The 15,078-nt window shown below is 36.8% G+C and overlaps 1 protein-coding gene across 2 annotated transcripts in view; it reads left to right on the top strand.

Annotated features, from left to right (window-relative positions):
- The window catches only part of Eb1 (microtubule-associated protein RP/EB family member 1), a 47,671-nt gene extending 32,941 nt beyond the window's left edge, over positions 1–14,730 (top strand). Inside the window, exons 4-8 of one of the 2 annotated variants that reach the window (XM_073992862.1) lie at positions 7,119–7,377; positions 7,797–7,936; positions 8,009–8,091; positions 8,164–8,236; positions 13,262–14,730. In XM_073992862.1, the coding sequence (XP_073848963.1) occupies positions 7,119–7,377; positions 7,797–7,936; positions 8,009–8,091; positions 8,164–8,236; positions 13,262–13,312 (606 nt within the window). In that variant the 3' untranslated portion in view covers positions 13,313–14,730. The remainder of the gene's footprint in view (positions 1–7,118; positions 7,378–7,796; positions 7,937–8,008; positions 8,092–8,163; positions 8,237–13,261) is intronic. The other variant, XM_073992861.1, reaches the window with a different exon arrangement.
- The last annotated feature ends 348 nt before the right edge of the window (positions 14,731–15,078 follow it).

Genomic DNA, 15,078 nt, shown 5'->3' with positions numbered 1-15,078 from the left:
GCAAAACCGACTAGACCTAAACCTGGATATTCTGGATTTGGATAGTTATCAACATCGGGAGCACCGTTCTATGGAGGCTGTATAAAACGTTAACCTGTACCGATAAATTTCTGGAGGAAAGTTTCGTAACTCCAGCGAAGACTAAATACCAAATTTCAGTTATTTCCATTGAATATTGTGGCGGCTAAAACTTTCAAAATACCGAAAATTGGGAGGGATCTTTCTAAGGGGGATATATAAAAACATGGAACAATGCCGGAAATTTTCAGTTGGGAAGTTTTATACCACCAACGGGATTCAATATTAAATTTCATCTGTTTCGATGCGATATTGATGACACAACCTTAAAATACCGAAAATCGGGAAGTACGCTTCCATGGGGGTTATTTGAAGAAAAGGGCTTATACAGATAATTCTCTTCTGCAAAACTTTATACACCCATTGCAATTTAAATACTAAATTTCAGTCATATCGGTGGTATATTGAGGCCACAACTTTCAAAATACCGTAAACCGGAAGGTACGGTCCTATGGGGGTATTTGAAGACGTCGACCTAAACTTAATACCAAATATCAGCTATTTTGGTGGAGAACGAGCTATATGTAGAAAATCGGGAGGTACCGTTCTATGGGGGCCATATGAACCCGTGCACTTATACCGACAAATTTTAGGTGGAAAAATGTATACCCTCAACGAAGACTAAGAACCATTTCCGTGTTATAATGAGGCGAAAACCTTCAATATTCCGAAAATTAGGATATACCGTTCTATGGGAGTACCCCCCAAAACATGCACGTATACCGACAAATTTCTAAGGGAAATTTTTGTAGCCCAGAAAAAGACTTACCCCCAGTTTATGTATTTCGAAACGAAAATGTGTGCGCATAAAACACACCCAAACTTTAGTTTTTGAAATATTATTGCCTTTGCTTTTACTTCAAAACAAAAAACAAATTTGAAAAACACACTCAAATTTGGTAGTCTTTCTTTCGCATTCATTTTCTTATCGACATACATGAACAGGCTGTAAATACCAAATTTCAGCCACTTCGGTGAAATAATTAGGCTACAAAATTCAAATTATAGATAATAGGGAGGTACCGTTCTTTCAAAACGTTGGGAGGTACCGTATTTTCAAAACGTTGACCTGTACCGACAAATTTCTGAGAGAAATTTTTGTAGCCTGGAAAAAGACTAAATACCAAATTTCAGCCACTTCGGTGGAATAATAAGGCTATTATTCCACCAAAGTGGCTAAAACCTTCAAAGTACCGTTGACCTATACCGACTAAATTCAGGTGTAAAGTTTTATACCCACAACGAAGACTATGTACCAAATTTTAACCATTTCGGTGTTATAATGAGGCTAAACCCTTCAAAACACCGTAAAATTGGGATGTACCGTTCAATGGGGTGTACATTAAACATTAAAGCGTGGACCGATACAGATAAATTTCTGGGAGAAAGTTTTTCATCCCAAAAGAGGAAGAAATATCAAATTTCTGGAATTTTGGTAGTATAGTATAGCTAAAACCTTCAAAAATACCGACAATTGGGAGAAATCGTCCTATGGGGACTATATGAGGGCGTGTGACCTATACCGACAAATTTCATATGGAATGTTTTATACCCCAATTGAAGACTAACCACCAAATTTCAGCAATTTCGGTGGAATATTAAGGCCACAACCTTCAAAATACCGAAAAATCGGGGGTACCGTTCTGTGGGGGCTATATGAAGGCGTAGACCCATACCGACAAATTTGATATGGAATGTTTTATACCCCAAATGAAGACAAACCACCAAATGTCAGCCATTTTGGTGGAATTTAAGGTCACAACCTTCAAAATACCGAAAATCGGGAGGTACCGTCCTATGGGGGCTATATGAAGGTGTGGACCTATACCTACAAAATTCCGAGGAAACGTTTTATACCCCCAACGAACACTAAATACCAAATTTCAGACATTTCGCTGCGATAATGAGGCTAAAACCTTCAAAATACCGAAAATCGGGAAATCGTCCTATGGAGTTTATATCAAAACCTGGACCTATATAAACATTTTATGGTAGAAATATTTCTTAGCCTCTGGAAACGCAAAATGCAAAGTTACAACCGATTCAGTGGTCAAATGGGACTAATACATTCAAAATATCTTAAAATGACGCGTACTATATATGGGGCCTTATATGGGGGCTATACCAAAACGTGGACCTATATAAACAAAATTTGGTAGAAAGGGTTTTTAGCCTCTGGAGATAAAAAATATCAAATTACAACCAATTCGGTGCTCAAATGGGACTTTACATTCAAAATATCTTAAAATAACGCGTACTATATATGGGGCGTTATATGGGGGCTATACCAAAACGTGGACCTATGAAAACATTTTATGGTAGATATGTTTCTTAGCCTCTTGAAACGCAAAATGCTAAGTTACAACCGATTCAGTGGTCAAATGGGACTAATACATTCAAAATATCTTAAAATGACGCGTACTATATATGGGGGCTATACCAAAACGTGGACCTATATAAACAAACTTTGGTAGAAAGGTTTTTTAGCCTCTGGAGACACAAAATACCAAATTACAACCAATTCGGTGGTCAAATGGGACAAATATCTTAAAATTTCCTTAAAACGACGACGCGTCACGCGTCACTTTGTATGGGGGCTATACGAAAACGTGGACCTACATAGCCTGCTTTCAATACCAAAAGTCCTACATACATATAATAGATTTTCCCGAAATTTCATCCACCTAATTCAATCCGTTCGGACGCTAGAGTGATTTCCGCAGACGGACGGACATGGCTATATCGATGTAGAATTGCACGGTGATCAAGAATATATATAGTTTGTGGGGTCTACAGTTATTATTTCGAGTTGTTACAAACGTAGTGACAAACTTAATATACCCCCATCCTATGGTGGAGGGTATAAAAATGTGTCATTTAATGTCAAAATGCCTCCATAATATGGTAGATCATAAAGAATACTAATTATTATTGTTTAAAAATAAAAAATATATATTAAACGGCTTCACCAAAAATGCACATGTCCTTTGAACGAAAAAGTAGAATTAATTATACCGTGATTTTTAATGCATTACACTGGTGACCCTGATCTCAAAAACAATTGTTTGCTGAAAACCTGGCTACGCCGTTTAAACTTTGTTGCTTATTCTCTTTTCTTATATGTGTTGATCATGTGTGCTGCAAAATGTGAGTATGCGTGTCCGATGCTTTTTTATTAAAGCGACAGTATCAAATTAGAGTTGTATAGTTCATGAACGAACTAGTTCAATTGAACGATTCATTGAAAAGAGCGTATGAACTAGATCAGCCGATATAGTTCATTATAGTTCAATAGTTCACTGAACTATAATCAGAGTCGGTGACCGTACGATCAACGAACGAAATTCAGAATCTAGTTCAACATGTCGTTCACAAATGCACAAAGTGACGCCGTCGTCTGTGTTAAGTGATGCCTTCGTTATGTGATGAGTTTGTTTACGTTTTGGATCAAGGTACATGGAATAGACGTTCGAAAATTAAGATTTCTACAAAAACATAACATATTCCAATATGCCGAATCCATTATCTATTGAATGTGCCTTGTTTTGGATAGAAAAGGGAACAAATAAAAGAAACACACACATACAAAGAAAGCATAACATTTTTTGCCAGCCAACTAAATGAAGGACGTATTTTCTTAAATTTATACCAACTTAATCTTTCTTTATGAATGGAATGAAGCTATGAAAATGTAATATTTTTTTGTTCTGGAGTAGTTAAATTATATTATTCTATTGTTTGTTTCTATTTGGTGTATGTATGTATGCGTTTTCATCCAACGAACGATTAACTGTCACTGCTGTCACTTTTTACAAATCTTAATTTTGTACACATGGTGTGAACCATACAGAAATTTCAATGCATGAAGGTGTTATGTGCATACATATGTATATTTTTGGAATAGAACGCGCTCTATTCTCGTCTGTACAACCAAAGGTAAACAGCTGTTTTGTTTGTACGCGGAATAAATAAAGAAACCAACAGAAAACGAATGAAAAATAAAAGTTTGCCGTGCTGAAGGAATCACATATGGGCGAAAAAAAGTGACAGTTGCTATGCATGAATATGTAAAAAACATACCGTGTAGAAACCCCATTAACGATTCTGATCCGAATGATTGAACTAGATAGTGAACTATGTACTAGATTACTGAACTAGTTCAGTTAAAAGAGCTGAACTATTGAACTAGATCTTTTAAATGAACTAGATTGTACAACTCTATATCAAATAGCATCAGCATCGCTAGCAATATTTTTGTGAAATTTGTTTCTACATGTTGTCGTTGTTCATTGTTGCTAAACATATTTCGAAGAAATTTTAGCAGGCAAAGCTGCAAATATTCGGTGCTTTTGCTAATATGGCGTTAGCATTTTAAACCCTGGACTATATTTGTATACTTCGGTCGGGTACCTTCCACACAAAATTTTGGATAAATTCACTTTAAGACCTGCTCTCGAATCACTTTGATTTTTAGTGAAGCAAATTGCATTCGCTCCCTCAATTACAACATTAAAAGTTTTTTCAGGGGCAAGTCTATACTTCTTGAGAAAACAGCTCGAAAATTGTAAAAGACCCCTATGACACCATATGTAGTGGCTGGAGAGCTCAAACCGAATACTGCGTTCGTCTACACTTTGGATATCGTAATATTTCTTCGAATATTAGATGAAATTCGAAGGTGGTGCTTATAGGTCCACACCTTCCGGTACCTCCCTATTTTTGAGTTTTAATCCTATCCATATTTGTATAGGTTCATACGCCCAAAAAAAATTACAATCCACACAGGCTGTGGGTATATCTCTGTCGGCATAGCCGACTGATACTTTTTTACTTGTTATAGACTCTCTTTCATTTGTACAAAAACGATACAAATTCTAACATGTGTACACTGAAGCGGCAGCTGTTGGCGGCATGAACACGGATGTTGTATGGTTTCGAGTCAATACGGTGTGAAAGAACCCGCTGCCCTGTTATTAAAGACTCTATTTTGAACTCCCTTTAAGTCGCTTTCTAAACATACATGTATCATCTATCGTCAATTACTCCTTAAGACGTCATTCTCGTTTTATATGGTGTTCTTGAAGGTCATCTTGAGGTCTATAAAGGCCTTCATTTAAAAGGTTACCTTCATGATGTCTTTAAACACAGTCTATGAAACCAAACTTCTTATTATCTATAAAAAATAATGTTTGATAGTTTAAACCAGAGATAACCGCACGCACAATATTACACATAATACAAAATGTTCGCTGAAAAGTATACCGATTGTATTTGATTTTTGTTTCGAATTACAAATGGAATAATTCGAATTACAAAATAAATTCTCGAATTACAACTAAATTGTTTCGAATTACATCTGATAAAGGTGTAGTCTTAAGACATCCATTTGACTCTCTATAAAAGACATCCGACTAGAAGTCCATAAATACTCATTTCAGGTCGTCTTTCAAGACAACCCTCAGGTCCTCTATAAAGTAAACTTTGTGTCTATAATAACTCTATTCAGGTTATCTAAAGAGACTCCCTTCATTATCTAAAAGGGCTCGTTTCAGTGCATCTGTATGTAATCTGTTAGTTGTTTTGTCTTAAATAGACAAATTATGATGGATTATTGTTTTATCTACTCTTTCATCAAAAATACCATTAAGTCACTCTTCAGGTCTTCAGAGTAACTTCTGTGTATCAACAAAAGAGACGTATTTCTAGTTGCGCCTACGTGTTTCAGGCATTTACATCGCCATTTTTTCAACAAAAAATCAGTATTTCGAATTGTTCCCTCTTTTTGTTATCAATCGCCGCCCATTTTTTTCAGTTAAACGGGCGTAAGTCGAAAAAATATCTCTACTAAAACAAAGAATTTTATTAGCAAAATGGTAGTAACTCGAAAAATGATTAGAAATATAACAAAAAAAATCAAACGAAATAAAAAGAAACCGAGTGCTGTAGTGTAGTGTATAAGATATCTTTACTAAGGCATAGGGCCATTATTACATGTGTTCTTTTACTATCTGATGGATTTGAAAATGCAAAATAAACTAATTTGCAGGTATTAAAAATATAATTTTCACATTGAAAGTTAATGACTTGAAGCTCCTCCTTGAAACTCAATCATCACTTTTAACTTTAAGTTAACCGGAACGCTATAAATCTGTTCGGTAAATCCAAACTATAACAAAAGAAGACTTATAATAATGGGGGATAGTTTTTTTGTATAATATACCTTTAACATTAATATAAACTGTTTTTTTTTTTCTACTGAAAAAATAGGAAATTTTGAGTTACTACCCTTTTGTTGAACGGTTGCGATATGTATGTTTATAAAGTGGTCTGTACCCAATCAATTCGGGATATCTTTCTTACCTTTTATAGCATATCATAAAACAGTTTTACACGTTTAAAATTACTTTCCTTTTTTCATTTAGGGTCATATTATTATAGAAACATTTGGTCGACTTCGTCGACCAGTATATTCTCACCACGGTTTATCAATTTTCGTTTTGCTTTCCTACTGATTAATTATTTCAACTATTTTTTTTAATCAAGGAAAATTGATTCATTGCTTCAAAGATCGTATTGGATTTTACGAAATTATTTTCCCATGGAGAAAAGTTTTTGCCCTCATTTACAAAGAGTTTTCTTCACTATACTCCTTTATCTAAGTCGGAAATACATGTTGAAAATATATGTCCCGCCCAATATACATATATTTTTAAAATTCCACAATTTAATTCGTTGTCGTCCCCTTTCAAACAACCCCCCATTTGTTCAGCAGCAGATTCATAAAACATCACTTACTTTGTACACTTTTTTAATTATTAATAAATAAATTAAAATCTTAATATTATTAGCCTTAACAAGAACAACAAATATTTTCATCTATCATTTATTTGTTTCTTCTTTTTTCTTTTGTTATACACCACCAATCACACTTTTTGTTTATTTTGTGATGTGCAAATTTATGTGGGTCGTCTATTGTATGCCTATGTTCCATATGTCTCACTACTTTGGGAAACATCAAACCACCACCTAACCTCTTTTAGATTATACCCATTGACAAATTGATAAAAGGCCGCTTTCAAGATAATTTTGAATTTTTGCAATGGTTTAAAAAATTCTTCGATGCAAATTACGATGGTCATGATTATGATGCCAGTGCGGCCAGAGAGGGTGCACAAATGGGTTTTGGAGCGGGTAATGTTAAGACTTTGCCAGGCACTGGTGGCGGCAACACTTCATACAGGAAACCGGCTGTGGCAGTGGCCACACAACGATCGACAGTGTCATCAACAGTGAGGCCCAGTATGTGATTTGTCCTATTTTATGTAGTTGTTTTTTGTTTATGTAGATATTGTGTTTGTTTTATTATTTTTGGTTTATTTGGTATTTTGTTTTTTTTTTTTTTTTTATTTCATTTCTTTGGCATTTAACAAAACTGGAAAGCACATAACAAACATTCTTACAAAATTCATTTCTTTGTTCATTTTTGGAATATTTTTCTTGGTTTATTTAATTTTTCATAAACAAAATCATTATTCTTTTTTCTTTTTGACGTGCTTCGCGTTTGTTAAAATTGTTAAACAAATAAATCATAAATGGTCTTGTGAAATTTACTCAATCTGTAGTTGCAAACATTTTGATTGAGTTTCACTTGATTCCAATACCTTTTAATTTTACTAATAGTATAATTGATATCTTTACAAAACCCCTCAAACAAACAGCTACAAAAGTACCACCCAGAGCAGCACCTGTTGCAAATTCAAGAACCAATGCCATTTCCAACAGTGGTGGCGCTGTCAAGAAGGCAAATGACAATTCAAATGCAGTAACAAATCAACAAATTGAGGAATTATCAAGTCAGGTAATCCGGAGGTTTTGTTTTTTTAATGGCAATTGTAATACTAACTTCCTGTGTGGTGTTTCTTTACCTTAGGTTATGGATATGCGTTTAAATTTGGAGGGCTTGGAAAAGGAAAGAGATTTCTACTTCTCTAAATTGCGCGACATTGAAATTCTGTAAGTTTTACATTCTTCGGTTTAAAGCAATATGTATGTAAAAAAATTAATAATGTCACATATACTTTTTAGCTGCCAAGAAGCCGATGAAGGAGATTCGCATCCTTTAATACAGAAAATTTTGGAAATTTTGTATGCAACGGAGGTATGTATTGGGAATATTAATAATATTTTTATTTACTTCTATTTGACCAGACATGAATCATATCTAAACAAAAAAAAAACATTTGCTGTATTATTTTAAAATGGTGTAGAGGAGGGTGTTGCACAAAGTAAATGCAGAGAAGAGTTGGTATTTTCCAAATCAACAAACGACCAAAATTACTTGATGATTCAACACTTCAAACACATTTGTAAATCTTCTGTAAAGGCATCCAGTAGATCTCGACCTGAAGGCATCTCTCTATTCCCGGAAAGCTCTCAAATTTTGTCATTTACAGCGTCAGTCTGCTCTATAAAAACTTTTACCTGGTCGCTCAAAAATATTCCATCTGATCGTCTGCAAAGACTTGCATTTGATTGTCTATTAAAATTATGTTGACGTGTCGTCTATACGGGCTACCTTCTGGTTGACCAGATTGGTTTTGTTCGTCGTTAAACTCATGCCTCTAGATGTCTATAATGACTACAATCGTGTCGACTAAACACGCTCACACTCCGGCCGTCTTCAAAGACTCACTTCTGGCCACTCTTATGACTGTCTTAAAAGACTGAATTTTCGTAGTTTACCACCAACTTTAGGGTAGCCTTTAAAACTACCTCTTGATCCCCTAAAATGGTTTCTTTTGTATCACAGTAAAGATTCTCTTCTTTCTCGTTTATACAAATTCATCTCTGGTGGCTTACCAAGACTTCTCTATAGTCGGCCATCAAAAAACCCTCAAAAATCTAGAAAACTCATTTAGTTTTAAGACTCTGTCGTCTATAAAGATACCCTGTCACTTATAAAGGCTTATTTCTGTCATCTATAAGTTCTAATTTATTTTCTTAATAAAGATTCATTTCTGTCGTCTATAAAGACTTTTCTTTCGTCTATGAAGATTCATTTACAAAGACTCCCCTCTATCGTCTACGAAGATTTCTTGGGACTCCCATCTATTATTTAAATGCATCCCTTTCTTTGGTCTATAAAGACTCCTTTCTGTGGTCTATAAAGACTCCCTTTTGTCGTCTATATAGACTACCTTCTGTAGTCTACAAAGACTACCTTCTGACATCTATAAAGAATCCCGTATGTCGCATGTCCCATCTGTAGTGGAATTTTATAACTCTTTTTTGAGTTACCGACAAAAATCGGTAACATTAAAATGCAAAATTATGAATGAAAAGTATCAACAAAAGTTGACAACACTCTTGCTGTCGGTAGGATTTAGCAACAGCTTTTTTTGTTGTTAATTACCGAAATTATAAGCAAATTAATTTTACCGATATTTGTCGGTAACTCGAAAAACGAGTTACAGAATTCCACTACTTTTGTCTATAATTATCGCCTTCTGTCGTCTATAAAGACTACTTCTATCGTCCAATCCCACGGCAGCGGGTTCTCTGTACCGGGTTGACCCGGGACCACACAAAACCAGCGTTCCGGCCAGCGGCTGCCACCTCAGTGTACATGTGTTTGTATTTGTTTCGTTTTTCTGTGCTGGGAGCGGCATATCCCTGAATGTCTGCTCCGGATTCTTTTGGTCCGTGCCGGGACGGAGGAAAACCCAGGACCAATATATTTGTGCTCGGTTTGTCACATCCGCATCTTCACCCATATCCAATCTTCCCAACAGCAGCCGCACGCGCAGCATTTAACACCAGCCGTTGTTGAAAATGCATCCTTTTTGCAATTTAATTGCAATGGACTCCAAGGTAAGATCGATGAAATAGTGGACTTTATGAATCGCAAGAAGATCAAGGTCGCGGCGGTGCAGGAAACCATGCTGAACGAACACAGCTCAGTACGTTGTGATGGTTACAACGTAATAAGGAAGGATCGCACCAGATGTGGAGGTGGGGAATAGCTTTCCTCTTGCACCAGTCTGTTCAATACAGACCTATCTCGCTTGATCCTGTCTCTAATGACCCGTACATGGAATGTATGGGGGTAGCAGTCAGGTGTGGAACAGACGAGATACAATTGCTGAACGTATACATCCCGCCGAGAAATAGCTGTATCGCAGATTATAAACCTGACATTAGCCCGCTTTTGGAAGGTCATAATCGGCTGGTCCTGGGGACTTTAATGCGCATCATGAGATGTGGCATTCGCCCCTCGGAAACGACCAGAGAGGTATAGCGCTGGCTGAGCAGATTGATAGCTCTACGTTTTGCTCGGTCAATGAGGACGCCCCTACCAGAATTAAAAGAGCGTGTCACCACAGTTCGCCAGACATAACCATCGTGTCACCTGGTCTGACAAATGACGTCACCTGGCAACCCGTAATTTCCCTTGGATCAGATCATCTCCCCATAATTGTCTCCATCAGCAGACCACCCGATTTCATCACCTCTGAACGCCGCACATTCGTCAATCACGATAAAACTGATTGGCCAAGTTTCAGAGAGTTCGCCAATCACCGCTTCAGAGAATTGCTCAATCCTTCTGATGTTCGGGTAGCGGAAAGGACATTCCGAGACATCATCAATGCTGCAGCCGCTCGCCAAATACCTGCTGGTCGAATACCCGAAGTAAGACCAAATAGAGGCGTGATGAGCTTCGTCGAACCAACCCCGACGACCCCAGAGTCAGGGAGCTGACACTGGAAGTTAACAGGCTGGTCGGCGAACATAAGCGGAACAAGTGGTTAAATCATCTGAAGAGTTGCAACATTGGATCCGGTATAGGTGAATTGTGGGCAACGGTTAAGTCACTCTCGAACCCTGGAAGAAGGGAAGATAGGACCTCAGTAACGTTTGGCGACGTTACGTTGACTGACCCGAAGAGGTGTCAAAGTTACTTCAATCGACAGTTTGTCGAGCACCCCGAGAGTGTTACGTCCAATAAAACTCTTCCTGTCGAGGATGAACCATCACAGTTTACAATGGATGATGTTGCGAATGCCATCAGGAACGCTAAATCATCTAAAGCGTTGGGCCCTGACGGAATTTCCATGGTAATGTTGAAACAGCTGGATAAGCCGGGAGTGGAGTATCTCACTAAAGTTCTCAACCTGTCGCTAGCCACACTTATTGTTCCCGAAGTCTGGAAAATGGGCAGGGCGGTCCCGCTACTGAAGCCAGGCAAGGATGCCAGCAAATGTGAATCGTACAGGCCGATTTCGCTTTTGCCACCTGTAGCGAAGACCCTTGAGGCCTTAGTCCTCCCCAGCATTAGAAATAGCTATCAAGTTGCCGATCATCAGCATGGATTAAGCATAAGCGTAAGCAGCACAGCACGACAACAGCGCTGCACGCCATCTCCACACATATTTGTCGAGGACTCAACCACGAGCGGCCGTGTGATAGAACAGTGATGGTGGCGCTTGACCTATCAAAAGCTTTTGATACTGTCAAGCACTCCACGCTGTTCGAGGACATCGAGCAGACAACCCTCCGGCGAAGTCTGAAACGTTGGATAATCAACTACATATATGTATGTGTGGTCGCCAGTCGTATGTGGAGTTCAGGAACAAGAAATCCAAACCCCGTAGAGTGAAACAGGGAGTTCCCCAAGGAGGGGTGATATCTCCGGAACTGTTTAACCTCTACCTTTCCTGTATTCCGCCCCCTCCAGACGGCATTGAGATCGTAACGTATGCGGATGATTGTACGATCCTGGCGTCAGTTACCTATCCTGATGACATCTGTAAGAGACTGAACTCCTATTTAACCGATCTTACCACCTTTTTCCACGCGAGGAATATGCAGATATCCGGCACTAAATCGACGGCCACTCTGTTCACCACATGGACGGCGCAGTATAGAAGAGAGTTGAATATCAGGGTCGATGGTAGCAGAATTCCGACCACAAACTGCCCCAAAATTCTAGGGGTCACATTCGACACCACTTTCACGTCGTCCGCGCATGCCACAGCTATCTGCGATAAACTGAAATGTAGAAACAAGGTCCTCAAGTCTCTAGCCGGCAGCACTTGGGGTGCAGATAAAGAAACCTTGTTGACCACGTATAAAGCGATAGGTCGATTAGTTGTTAGCTATGCGGCGCCAGCATGGTCCCCGAATTTATGTGACACACAGTGGGATAAGATTCAAATTTGTCAGAACGCCGCCCTGAGAACAGCAACAGGGTGCCTCCTCAAATCTACAGTGGACCGTCTACATGAGGAGGCAAAGATTCTTCCAATACGACAACATAATGAGATGCTATCGTTGCAATACTTGCTCGGGTGTTACCGTGAGAGCCATCCCAATCACCATCTGCTGGCCACCGATACACCCAGGCATATAAAGAAGGATATTCATGCTATAGAGACGACGGTCCAATAATATAGGAGAGAACCTCTAGATCAACAGGCATATCAGGCAGGTTTGAACAGCATTCACACGAACACAGTTGCTAAGACCATAAGCAATTATTGTGTGAATGCAGTCATCGGAGCACATCCCCCATCTATCGCAGCAGAAGAGCGTCAGCTGCCACGACAAACCAGAGTAGTTTTGGCTCAATTACGCTCGGGATATTGCAGCCGCCTAAATTCCTATTGGGCGGGAATCGATCGCACCGTGCAAAACATCTGCCCAGTATGCGGCATGGGCCCGCACGACACTAAGCACCTATTCAACTGCCCCGCCAAACCTACTCATCTAACTCCAGTGGATCTGTGGTTACATCCCATCGAAGTAGCCTTTTTTCTGGAACTGGAGATAGACCCAGAGCCAGATTGAACAGGAGAACGAACATACAAACATAATAATAAAACACTGTTACAACAACAACAACTTCTACCGTCTATAAAGACTGCCTTCTGTTGCCTATAAAGACTTGTGACCTTGTGTCGTCTATAAAAACTCCCTTCTGTCGTCTATAAAGAGTACTTCTGTCGTCTATAAGGAATCCGTTGTGTCTATAAAGACTCCCTCATGTCGTCTATAAAAATAGTCTTCTGTCGTCTAAAAAGACTCCCCTCTGTCGTCCATATGGACTCCCTTCTGTCGTCTATAAAGATTTTTGTTGTTTTTAAACTATTAACTTCTAATACCAATATTTCTTTTTCTTTTTTAGGATGGTTTTGCGCCTCCAGATGAGATTCCACCCGAAGATGAGGAATATTAAACTACATTTGTGCAAGCATGTGCGTGTGGTGCGGTGTGTTCTCTTTATGATTTCTTTTCGTTTAGTAGCCTATCACAAAAAAACTTTACCTCTTCTGTTTTTCTGTTTTTGTTTCGTACACCGAGAAAAAAAAAACATAATAAATGATTGTAGTTTCTTATATTAATATTATTATTCTATACATAGAAACAAACAATTTGCAAAAGAGCTACGACAACAAAGATGTTAAAAAAATAAGTTGAACTTGTTTTGCTAAACTTTGAGAGCTAAAAAAGAAAGAAAGAAAACAAAGAAGAAGACACAAGAAACGAACAAACAAATCTTTAGATTTTCATTTAGCTTATATACACTTTAAAACACACACAAAAAAGATTAACATATTTTATTAAAACACAAGAAAAAATAACTTCAAAAAGTATATAAACACGCTAAAAACAAAATGAGCGAGCATATGGCGATTAAGAAGAACCAACAACCAACACCTTTATTACTTAAAAGTATTTTTCATTCTTTCTTTGATGCACACATTTGCAAAAAGAAACTAATTATATTTGTTTTAACAAAGACATAACAACAACAACATTTCTTAAAAATGCTCAAAACACTTTCAAACACTTCTTCTCTTCTTCTGTATGCATACTATATAATTCTTACTTTTGATTTGTATTATTACTTTTTTGTAATATTTTTCCCAAAATGAAATGCAAAACAAAACAAAAAAACACCTTAAACAAAAATGTATTTTAATTATTTTATTTTAAGTATGACTCATTTCTATATTTAAAAAGAAAAAATTAAAACAAAACAAAGAGAAAAAAATCTACTCGAATCTTTAGACACTATCGCCAGTCAGTCATTATTTTAATTTTTAAATTTTAAGTTTAAAAATTATTAAATAATATCCTTCTACCACCTACCCTACCATCTATAAAGGACTTTATTTACTCTCTTACATATACATAATACTTGTTTGCTACTATCCCATACTCTCATAACTCCTAATGGCCTTTACAAATATTTTTTTTTTAATTAGTAGTTGAAAAGAATTTAAAAAATAAACAATTTTTTAATATATTTACATAAAAACAAAAACATTGTGAAATGTTTGCAATTATTATTATTATTGAGCCATTTTGCGTTAAAAGTTTTTCGTATGAATAACTATTTTTCCGTTTTTTCAAAGATGCATTTAATAAAAAAATCTCCTCCAGTAGTTTTATGTTTATTTTCCCCCCCTCAGCAATTTTTAACAACACTCTTCTTGTGTTTTGTTAATTCTATTTTGTAAAGAAAATCCCATTCTGTTTATTCTTACCCCCTAAATTTATATATTTTTATAGTTTGCCTTTTTCAAGGCAAATTATTTGATCAACAATAAAAAACGAAATGATATTACAAAAGAAAAACTAAAATAAAAACTTTTATTTTTTCAATTAAAGGAAAAAATATGTTGCAGTTGAATGTTGATTGCACTACATTTACTTGTTTAGCCATTTTAATAGTGAACATGTCAAGTTCAGTATCACTTTTCAACTGTAACAAGAACGTTAAACATTTACCACGTTATATAGAAACGAATATATTACTTATTATGAATGTATCCACCGCTGAGAATTGACTTTTTATTGAATTGATATTGGCAATATAAACAAAAAAAATATGTAAATATTTATTTCGAAATTGTTGTTTTTCAAAAAAAAAAAAATAACTTACATATATCTTCAAAAATAAAACGATACAATGTTATAATCGTATTTATTGTAGTT

This window comes from Musca autumnalis, unplaced genomic scaffold (assembly GCF_047663935.1).
Source record: "Musca autumnalis isolate F117 unplaced genomic scaffold, ASM4766393v1 scaffold_5, whole genome shotgun sequence".
NCBI lineage: Eukaryota > Metazoa > Arthropoda > Insecta > Diptera > Muscidae > Musca > Musca autumnalis.
Note: the sequence above shows the minus strand (reverse complement) of the source record. Positions and strands in the feature narration are given on the sequence as shown.